The 11109-nt window shown below is 43.8% G+C and overlaps 2 protein-coding genes across 2 annotated transcripts; one reads left to right on the top strand and one right to left on the bottom strand.

The window, feature by feature from the left end:
* Nucleotides 1-203: 203 nt before the first annotated feature.
* gngt1 (guanine nucleotide binding protein (G protein), gamma transducing activity polypeptide 1) lies at nucleotides 204-1358 on the bottom strand. The gene is made up of 3 exons (XM_067256358.1): nucleotides 1316-1358; nucleotides 834-932; nucleotides 204-419 (listed from the first exon to the last, which is right to left on the bottom strand). Exons 2-3 carry the CDS (start codon nucleotides 927-929, stop codon nucleotides 291-293), a joined length of 225 nt encoding a protein of 74 aa, XP_067112459.1. The 5' UTR covers nucleotides 930-932; nucleotides 1316-1358; the 3' UTR covers nucleotides 204-290.
* A 1560-nt stretch (nucleotides 1359-2918) lies between these two features.
* Nucleotides 2919-5933, top strand: tfpi2 (tissue factor pathway inhibitor 2). The gene is made up of 5 exons (XM_067255776.1): nucleotides 2919-3063; nucleotides 3282-3452; nucleotides 3671-3850; nucleotides 4690-4863; nucleotides 5345-5933. Exons 1-5 carry the CDS (start codon nucleotides 2994-2996, stop codon nucleotides 5428-5430), a joined length of 681 nt encoding a protein of 226 aa, XP_067111877.1. The 5' UTR covers nucleotides 2919-2993; the 3' UTR covers nucleotides 5431-5933.
* Nucleotides 5934-11109: the final 5176 nt, after the last annotated feature.

Below are 11109 nucleotides of genomic sequence, written 5' to 3'. Positions count from 1 at the left end.
CAAATCTCTTGACAAGAATTCCTCACAACCACTTTTTTTATTGCATCACTTTGGGGGTAGAAAGGAAATACAAAGTTATAATACTTAAAGTAGCCTAGAGCAGACCGAAGAAAAATTGTTTACAGTTGGTGGAGGAGGGGGGGGGGGGGGGGTAAGAAACGTATTTACAAGGTAATATATTAATTGTTTTAATTTTTTTCTTGGTAAGCAATTGGTGCTCCGATGTTTCAGTAAAATTGGCTGGAGAATTTCCCTGGGCGTTAGAGAGGGTTTTGGGAGGTGAGAAGCTTCTAGCAGACAACACATCCACCCTTCAGTTCCTTGAAGGGGTTCTTGTCCTCTGCGATGCCTTTGACCAGGGTGTCCTCCTCCACTCCAGCCTGAATGTAGTCCTTCACTTCCTCACAGCACTTGGAAACCTGCCATGGTAACAACCAGCAACATTTACATTACATTACATTTAATCATTTAGCAGATGCTCTTATCCACAGCGATTTACAGTAAGTACAGGGATATTCTCCCCGAGGCAAGTAGGGTGAAGTGCCTTGCCCAAGGACACAACGTCATTTTGCACGGCAAGGAATCGAACCGGCAACCTTCTGATTAACAGCCCGACTCCTTAACCGCTCAGCCACCTGACCCCCAACACATCAAGTCACTAATATTTGCTAACTACATCACAGTTATCATGAACAACAATCACACACTAAAAGTGTGGTGTCAAGTTGGTGATATAGCGACAGGTGTGCTTGTCATAGAATGTCAAGCACATGCTCTCACTAAATGGATAAAACTAGTTCTCAGTTCTGACACTTCAGCAGTTTGGAACTTACCAATGCCCTTTCAGTTTTAGTTTCTTTTTTGAGCTGGTCTACTTCCATTTTTGCCTTGTCCAAGTCCGTCAAATCATCCATGTTGATGACAGGCATGGTCTATGGAAGAGAAAGGGCAGTATTGCATGCTATCAGAATGAGTTCAGACAGACAGAAATATCCACTTTCATTAAGGATGGTCTGACTCACAAATATGAATGTGACTACACCATCTCAGATTTAGCTGATAAACTGAATTGCAGATACTGAAATATCTTGAGGCTTTACAGGAGTACTGTAAAGCCTGTTTACTGTTAAGAAAATACTGTATCATTGTCATGACTGATACATGTTATACTATGAATTGATAAAGATATATACTTAATAAATCTATACTAATCTTCCAGGAAAGAAAATCACTCAGTATTCAATATTTATCAAGATATATGGATAAATATATACTTAATAAATATGAATCTACTTGTGAAAAGAAAATGACTCACCGCTGCTCACAGGGAGATGCGTTCTTCCCTGCAAAACTTCGAAATAATCCCTCTCCTCTCCCTCAATCCGGGTTATAAAGTAATCTGTATAAAACAGTTTTAATCTCTTAATCAGATTATTTCAAGACCTTTTATTTCATCCAGACAGTTTCTTCTGTATCTGAAGTACTGTTGATAGAAAAAGGTAATTTAACTGGTGACAGCATATGATTCTGGTCAAATGTTTGGCTGTTTTATTTTACTAGAAAGACTAAGATGAAGGTTACTTCATAAAATATATTGAACACGTTCATCTTCTCTGCCCTGTATCAGATATGGGTCAAGGGGAGGGACACTGTGATGAGAAGGTTAATCCGTGTTTACTCCACACCTGTCACAGTGAAGGATACACCATTGTCTCAGATGTAACAACCGCAGCAATTATTTGCCAGATTATATAAGTGTTGTTAGTTTGCAATCAAAGGAACGCACACGGCACCTGCATCACGGAACACCTAAACCCTCAGAAAGTGAAATAGTCAAAACGTGTAGAACATCTTCACGTTCTGATGAGTATTCTGATGATAATTAGCATTTAACAGCATTAACTGACTGTTATTGATGCTTAACATTATGTTTTGCAATGGTCACATTGTTTACAGAGCCTCGATTTTTTTTCTTTACTAGTGAACATTGATTTATAATTGCAGTTGCATACCGCTTGTACCACTTAGCCTCACTGAGAAACGAGTGGGCACTGGGCAGGCTTTTCAGTTGAGCATTCAATAATTGGCATAGGGAGGTTACGGTTTAAGGTTACTGCTTGCGAAGCGGCACTGGTGAATAACAGTACAGCCAAGATTGTTGTGAAATAAGTTCGCTGAAAGTTCAGGATCGTTACAGTCTTACAGAAATAAAGACATTATCGCTTAGATGCGGGGAGTCAGGTGGCTGAGCGGTTAGGGAATTGGGCTAGTAATCCGAAGGTTGCCGGTTCGATTCCATGCTGTTCCAAATGACGTTGTGTCTTTGGACAAGTCACTTCACCCTACTTGCCTCGGGGAGAATGTCCCGGTACTTACTGTAAGTCGCTCTGGATAAGAGGTCTGCTAAATGTAAATGTTACATGAGATGTGTGTTTAGAGGACTTGAGGGTGACACCATAGAAAGGGGACAAGCCCTTCTTCTTACACAACATGGTATATCCTTGGAGATAAAGCAATATTTGGTAGCGTGAAAAACGACAAATGGGCTTTGTATGTCAGTCTACATCTGTTTTCAATCCGAAATGAATGGAAAAGACCACAAGTTGACAATGAGCTGTAAAGCAAGACAAAACCATGATGATCCGTCTCTTAATCACCGTGAATCTTCACCCGCCCGACATTCTCAAACCGTCATTCCACAAAATTGGTTCCCAGGTGGCATATAGCCTTCTAGTAGGGGCCAAATTACTTTCATTCGCAATTCATCACACCTTTGGCTTTACGCCAGATAAACATTGCGTAAATAAATGTCTGTGTACGTGATGACGTTCTGAAGTTCATCACCATATCCATATTACAGTAATGTAGCCAGTTTTTTTCAATAGCCTACATGAGTCATTATAGCCCTCCCATAAATTCCTATGGGAAAACTTTACACGAGTATAAGACAGCGCTCTGAGAGTCGTCGTGCGTAAAAGTTCCAACTAACAAAAATGGAGTCTGTCTTAGTGGTTATATCGCTCCTCTCGACACTTTGTCACGTTTTCGCCGTTCAACCAAAAGGTAAACCTTATCATAATCCTAACCTAATTAAATCACAATAGACGTGTTTGCGATGAAGTGTGTCGTTCGCTGAAAGCCAATTGCCGTTATCAGGGGCAATGGGCGTCGACGTTAAAGCTATTCTCTTATTTATATACTGCCTTAATGTTTCTAGCTTACGCTAACTTTTTAAATGTAATATCGTATAAGCAACCAACATGCTGTTTGTTCCCCACCAGAGGTTTGTCTTCTACAGTTGGACGAGGGACCGTGCAAAGGTGATGTCCAACGTTTCTACTACAACACTATCACTCAGAAGTGCGAGGACTTCAGCTATGGAGGGTGCGCTGGAAACGCCAACAACTTCATTACTTTTCAGGAGTGTCAGAAAACCTGCTGGAAGATACCAAGTAAGCATTTTAAGCAAATACATCTAACTTGTGTAGGTTTAGCCTGCTAAAAGTTAGGGGTTATTTCCGATTTGCGGGTAAATCTTTTAAACGTTTTAAGAGAAAGTAAAGCAACCGCCAACAACACACACCATCTCTAAACCAAAACAAACTTAAAGTTTGTACATCCAAATCCTAACTGATGTGATTGTATCACTATCTCCCCCTCTCGCTCTCAGAGATTCCCCAGATCTGCAGGTTTCAGAAGGAGGAAGGCCCTTGCAGAGCGCTCCTCCAACGCTACCACTTCAACATGACCACCATGCAATGCCAACCCTTCTATTATGGGGGATGTCAAGGAAACAACAACCGCTTCGATGATGCGCAGTCCTGCATTGAGTACTGCAGGCCGCGGAAAAGTATGTCGGCAGGGGAGGTGTGGGTGGGAATTACAGTTACACAATGGAGAAACAATGTACTTGCACGGAAGAGTTTACGGTTGTGTAAGAACGGTGTGCGAGCACTGATGTAAAGTGTTATGTGAAACGTCTGCCATTGAAGCAGAAAGGAGTTTGGCTTTACTGTAAAAAAACAAAAACAAACAAACGTTACCGTTTCAAGGTGGATGAAATCAAACCTTTTTTCACGTAACACTTTAATTATTCTTCATAAAAATCTTACAAAGGGTGTATTTTTTAATGCAGCCATTCTCCATTTTAGAAGTTTAACTACAGTTGCATCAGCAGTATCCTCAATGTGCTGTTGTGTGACAGAAAATAAGATTATTTCTCTTATTTTTTTGTTTAAATGAGATGAGATGCATGGAAGCTCATTTTATATAACTTCAAGTGAGAGCGAAGGATTTAAAGAACTAGAAGAGGATGCAACCGAAATAAGATCGGATATGGCTTATCATCCTGACTAAATTGGTCCATTTGTGGGGAAAAATACCATATTAGAACCTCGCTAGAACATGTAATGACTGAGGAGAGTGTTTCAGGAAATGGGGGAACAATGCTGGTGAGAGTCAACGTCCATTTGTCTCTCAGGCAACCAACCTCCAACCAACTTCCCTAAATACAAGAACATTGTCAATTTCTCAGAAAACAATTTAATTTCTCTGTCATTGTTCTGCGCTCCTCTCGTTTCAACATGTCACACCTCTGTAACTTCAAAAAACATAATAATTGTGATAACGACTCCTTCGAAGAGCCAAAGAACCCCTCTCTCTGTAACAGCTGATTGTTGTGTTCCTCAGCCACCTCAGTGCTGTGTCTGGGTCCGCTGGATGTTGGGCCTTGTTCCGCCTCCATCCCTCGCTACCACTACAGCTCACTCACCAAGACCTGCGAGCAGTTCCTTTACTCAGGCTGTGGGGGGAGCAGCAACAACTTTGTCTCCAGGCAAAGCTGTTTGGACGTCTGTGTTCTCCGTGAGTATCTTGCCGCTGGATCCTGTCCTCTGTACACACTGCTGCAGACCCAGTCCATGCATGGTTACTGTTACACTCTGCCAACAGCCTGTTGTAGGCCCGAGCACCACCACAGCTGCAATCTCCTTTTAGAGAGATTGATCTCCTTTAATGATCTTAATTCAGTTGGAATGTTGGAATGTTTTTTGAAGGCAGTCTAGCGAATATTCTTTTTCGTCACCTTTAAATGACAGTAACGACATCCATATGACAGTAAACACACTCCTCTTCTGTCATCCTAACATCCTGCATGCTTGCACAACAATTCATGGTACATAATCTCTGCATGCAAACACACGCCTGCACAACAAATTGCAGGCGTCAAACGGTGATGTGACACGACAAATGGCGGCTGCTCAAAATCTCTTTGTGGTGTGTTACGGACTGTTGTCCAGATGTGTGTCAGATGAGTGTGTGATCATGCTTGTGTTCTTGGTTCCAGGAGGACAACCACGGAAAAGCAGGCCGTTTGGTAGACGATCTCTCAGGAAGAAGAATATGAATAACGTGCGGGTGTTTAGCGTCTGATTTGTGTGAGCAATTACAACTTGGGCAAGTATTTGCCTAACACTGACAAGTCTAGCACTGATTGCGCAGCTTCCACTCTGCTAAATAATTTGTACTGTTTTGACCTGTGGCCTACACTACTATTACAGTTAGCTGTTATGTACAGTTGAAAATGGTGGTTGAAACAGTTTTGGACAAAATGGTGGATGAAAAACTCAATGTGAATCTAATTCCAAATGCAACATTTCTGTTGGTTTATTCTCTGAAGACGTGTGTGGTGACACATACATTATAGTCTGTGGTAGCTTTGTTTGTATTGATTGTGTAATATACAAGTCTAATACATGTCTACTAATGTAAACCTGCTTAAATATTTTATAGATCATGTCATATTTATGTATTTGTATGGTATTTTATTTTTATGTAATCAGTTTTTTTAAATGATTGACAACAACCATTGGTTAACTGCATTTGTATATGTCATAACATATTTTGTATAAAATAAAACAATTTGTCTCTTTTCACCTTTTGTTTGTCTCGCTCATTGCTTGGTGAGAGAACTCACAGTTTGTGAGCGGCAGTTGAACTCAGTTTGTGAGCGGCAGTTGAACTTTTCTAAACCCTGAAAAGCTTCATCCTCGCCTGGGAGTCAGCCAAGGCCTCGACTCTGCTGAAGAGGACAGTTTTGGGGATTGTACATTCCCCAACTCTCACTTTTGCTCCATCGAAAGCACATCCCGCTTCCTCTTAATCTGTCATCCATCCACTTCCATCTTGCTGTGTTTGGCAGTGCAGGCCGGTTCCCAAAGACAGGCCTGGTCAGGAAGGAAGTCATCACAGCAGCTGGGCACAGACCACAGGGCTGATTCATTAGGCTGTTGTGAGCTTAGAGGAACATCAACAAGACTGTTTTTATGTAGGTTATTTGTGATGAAAATGTACATGAGACACACAGGACAAATTAGACTGGGATAACTTGCACCTGTGAGTTTCATGCAACTTTCTGTGATTACACAACTTTAAGATAGTTTTTTCTTGAACTTACCTCTGTTTCTCTGGAGAGAAAAGTCATTTGATGGTAAGGCAGTGACACACGTTACATTCCAAACAATAAAAAATCACTTCATGACCAAATATTGTTTGAGGGCGGCAGCATCAATGGATGGTGTGACTTCCAGTGTGCGTCTGAGTATTTTTGTTTCATCTCAAACATAAATACACGTTTCATAACCTCCTTTTCATGAAGGTTTTGAAATGAAATGTATCTTCCTTTCTTCTGAATCTGACAACTTGGTACCAACCTGGGTAATTTTCAATCCGCACTCAAAATAGAAAAGTTTTAGGACTGTGATTTTCGTGACAGTAAATATTTATGGAAGCAATCAAAGCTAACTGCCAGCCCATTCAGATATCCTGTAAATAGTATCAAGGTAATGAGACTGTTCTGTGTTCAAGAGCCAAAAGTAAATCATCCATTACTGTTAAACTAGTTTCAGAGAGGACGTCATCGAAACTGAAAATCTATCTGGCCGCAGTTATCTGTCTGTCCCTACGAGAGCAGAGGAGGTGAGATGACTCATCCTGTGAAAATAGGGAATATGAAAAGATTAACAATTAGGGTTTTTTTTTGGGGGGGGGGGGGATATTGACTTCCTTTTATCTTCACTCCAAAGAAAGACCAATCACAGTAACAAATATTTGTACGTTGAAAATACATCGCTTCTTTCTGTCATTTTGCCGGTAGATATTTCACCGGGCAAGCAGCCATGACAAATGGCGAAGTCTGCTTTTACCCGCTAGTTAATTTTCAATTACAAAAAACCTTTGAGTTGGAAATTATGAATTGTTGTGGCAGCGGAATTCAGACTGATAATTAAAGATTTGGTGCAGATTCAGAGTGTTCAGATACCGCACTAGATACTGTATTAGTCACAAGACATTAGGTAAGGAAATTTACCCATCATTCACTGTTTTAATTAATAGATTTTCATGTGGATGCATGAGAGAACAAACGTTCCAGTCAGTCCACTACGCACATGTTTAACAGTGCCGGCTAATAACTTTTAGCTTTCATGAAAATCTTCAGAAGCCTGCTCTAATCTTGATATATTTGAACACTTTGACCCTGTGTACATTTGCATTGATTTGTGAATTCATTATAGAATCAGTGGATTCAATGTGTATGTTGTGAACGATAAAGTGCATACCAGCATGCTGTCATTAATAACATGCCATCTATATACACTGTACACATGTGAAGTCTGTCTGCTGCATCCCATAGACATGGCTCTGAAAATGGCTCCCAATGCAATCTAGGAGGGAGAGAAATAAGTAGAGAGAGAGGAAGGGAGGGAGGGAGGGAGGGAGAGAGCGGGAGAGAGAGGGGAGAGAGGGAGATAGAAGGGGAGAGAAAGACACTGAGCATGTTGGGCGCCCCCTGGTGGCGGGTTAAATGTTCACCACAGCCCAGAAAATAACAAAGATGCTCTTTCAGGACCGAATTCCTGTGTTTTTGGTTTTGGGATTTAATATTTGAGATTAGAATTAGCAACGGTTAGATAATCCTTCGCAGTATAATACAATACTAAGCTGGGCTCACTTCCCCCTGGCTGACTGGTGGAAGACATGTTTTTGTGGAGCTCAGATCAGCTATGTCACGTTCCCCTGTGGTGTGGATAAGTGTCGTTATGAATCAGGGTGGGAAGGGTGTGGACCTGGTGATGTTACATTGCTGCACCATGTCCATCTATCACATGGGAGGACCCACAGTTGTTTGACCGTTTTCCACATGACCTCAGATGTTTGGCAGCATTGAAGCATAAACAGCCACTGGGTGGAGATCCAAGTTCACATATTACAAACTACCCGGCGAAATTTGCTGCCCTGTTCTTGATTTAGACTGCTCAATTCACCCTGAAGGGTGTAACTCAGCCGTTGAATAAACTTTCCATTCTCCCAGATTCTCCAAGAACAAGGAAAGGTCTTGGTTGGTTTATGATGAGCCAATGGGGAGGTGGGTAGCCAGTCAAAGTATCAGTCTATTGGCTGCTCAGTGTTACTCGGTGACAAGTCTAAACCAAACAAGCTGCAGAGTGTTCTGGCTCTCAGTCGCTTCCCCCCCTCCTCATGGACCCACCAGAACCTCCCTGTGTCTCTGCTGCCTCGTTCACCAGAACCTCCCTGTGTCTCTGCCCCTGCCTCATCCACAGCTACCACCTCCCTGGGGAGGCAGGGCACAGCTGCTGCGGAGGCAGGGCACCGCCCCTGGGGAGGCAGGGCACAGCCCCTGGGGAGGCAGGGCACAGCAGGGCACAGCCCCTGTGGAGGCAGGGCACAGCCCCTGCGGAGGCAGGGCACAGCCCCTGGGGAGGCAGGGCACAGCCCCTGTGGAGGCAGGGCACAGCAGGGCACAGCAGGGCACAGCCCCTTTATCGGGAGCCCTTTAGTTGGGGACCCATGTTCTGTGCCCACTACCCTGTCATCATGCCAGGGGCCCCCCGACGCCCCCCCGACGCCCCCCCGACGCCCCCCTGACGCCCTGCAAGGCATTACACATCTCGGCAGAGTGCCAGGGACTTTTTAATGAGCTGACTGCCACATTGGGCTGGGGAGGGGCATCCCAATACATATATCCTTGACACTAATAGAGCTGCTTAATTGGGTATTAAAATCTTTATGTGGGACCTTTGTTGTTACTGGGGTGACATTTATATTGTTTTTACATCTGTGTGATTTTTACATTTCTATAGCGGTCTTTGCGAGATGGGAAAGCATTCCTAGTGTTTTTACATCTCTGTGGTTTGGTCCCCAAAGCTGGGGTTCTGTGCCCTTGGCCGACTCTGTGGTTTACGGGTTGTGGCACATGTTTGTCAAACGTACACAGAATCTAGCTCGACAAAATTGTCGTCGGAGACGCCCCCTGCACCTTTCTGCAAGCCTGCATGAATCCTTTTCTAATCAAACTTTCAAAGAATGGAAATAACTCGAGCTGCACTGGCTGAATACAAACGTGCATGTTTCTAGTGTGGACTGTTTGTCCCTCTAACATATTCAGGGAGGAAAGCAGGGAGAAAAAAAATCTTCGGCTGAAATCTTTTTCAGCAGTGCGCTGCAACTTGCCAGCCTTCCCAAGGTTAATGACTTTGTATCTAAGAGAAAATCCAGCCATTCTCAGCAGGACCCACAGGTAAACAGATTGGCAGGATTGAATTTGCGGTTTAATAAAGTGATATTGTATATTAGCTTTCTTCAGGCGTGGAGCCGAGCAGGAACTCTGGAACTCCCTGGAGAAGCAAGATGTGGCGTCTATGCAAATGAGAGACAGGGAACACATTATTCATCGGTAATTGTGTCTGTAAATCAGGCAGCACACTCTTCAGTACCGGACTGCTTGCCCAGGGAGACAAGTTTGACTGTTGAGGCAGGTATTGATGAGAGAGTATCTTACCATTGAGTTCCTGCTTATGTCATGTTCAGACAAATGTCAAGGACACAGATGACATGTTCCTTTTAGGCTCTTTATAGCAGAGTCTCATTTCCTTTCTTCTATTTACTGGTGACAGTCTTGAGGAAAAGTTACCTGGCCTTCTTTGGTGTTTACTCTGTCAAACATTAAATGTCTTTAAAGGTTTAATAATTAGCTTCAGTAGTGTCCGGTTGAGGTGTCTCACTTCCAAGTATTCTGACGAAACATTTCACAGGCATAAACACTCAGTGCTCTAATGTGGATGTGGTTTTAGTGCATATTAGATAATGGCCGTGTCTGGAATATCCTCTTAGTCCTTTTACCCGACCGGGGTCACTTGAGCAGGGACACTGAACCCTCATGACATTATCCAATACCATTACCTGCCTCCGTTTTCACTCCGGAAACCCACATTTTCGCATCTCCCCATGAAACAGGTGCTTTGGGCTCTATTTCCAGCCAGCATGGAACCCCCCCCCCCCCCCCTCTCTCTCTCTTCCTCTCCCTTCCTCTCTTCCTCTCACTCTTTCTCTCACTCTGTCAATCTCTCTCTCCTGAGTGGACACGCCCTCAGTGTCCCTTTTAACCACTTAAGCTCTTTCTCTTTCCACTGTTTTCTGTCTTCCTCTTCCTCTCTTCCTCTTCCTCTCTCTCTCTCTCTCTCTCTCTCCATCTCTCTCTCTCTCTTCCTCTGTCTCTCTCTCTTCCTTTTCCTCTTCCTCTCTCTCTCCCCCTCTCTCTCTCTTCCTCTCTTTCTCCCCCCCCTCTCTCTCTATCTGTCTCTATCTGTCTCTTCCTCTCTCTCCCCCCCCCCTCTCTCTCTCTCCCCCCCCTCTCTCTCTCCCCCTTCCCCTCTCTCCCCTTCCCCTCTCCCCCCCCTCTCTCCCCCTTCCCCTCTCCCCACCTCCTCTCTCTGTCTCTCCCCCTCTCTCTCTCTCTCTCTCTCCCTGTGTGAGTAGAAGGCTGAACAGCAGTGGGATGGGGATCCTGAAAAGACGCTGAGGAGTAATGAGGCGCAGGGTTGGATGCAGATTGTCACCTTCATCTGAGCGCCCTGCTGGTCCACCCTGTTGGCTGGGTGTGATTGTCGTTTTACTGTAAAACCTCAGTCCCTGTACCTATAATGTGTTTTGGGATTGGGAGAGGTGCTGGGAAGAGGGCCATGGAAGCAGGAATACTCTGGTGTGCTGAGGCTTTTACCAGCCGCGTTCCTGCTCTGTTATTTCACTGCTTGG

Source organism: Osmerus mordax, chromosome 18 (genome assembly GCF_038355195.1).
Source record: "Osmerus mordax isolate fOsmMor3 chromosome 18, fOsmMor3.pri, whole genome shotgun sequence".
NCBI lineage: Eukaryota > Metazoa > Chordata > Actinopteri > Osmeriformes > Osmeridae > Osmerus > Osmerus mordax.
Note: the sequence above shows the minus strand (reverse complement) of the source record. Positions and strands in the feature narration are given on the sequence as shown.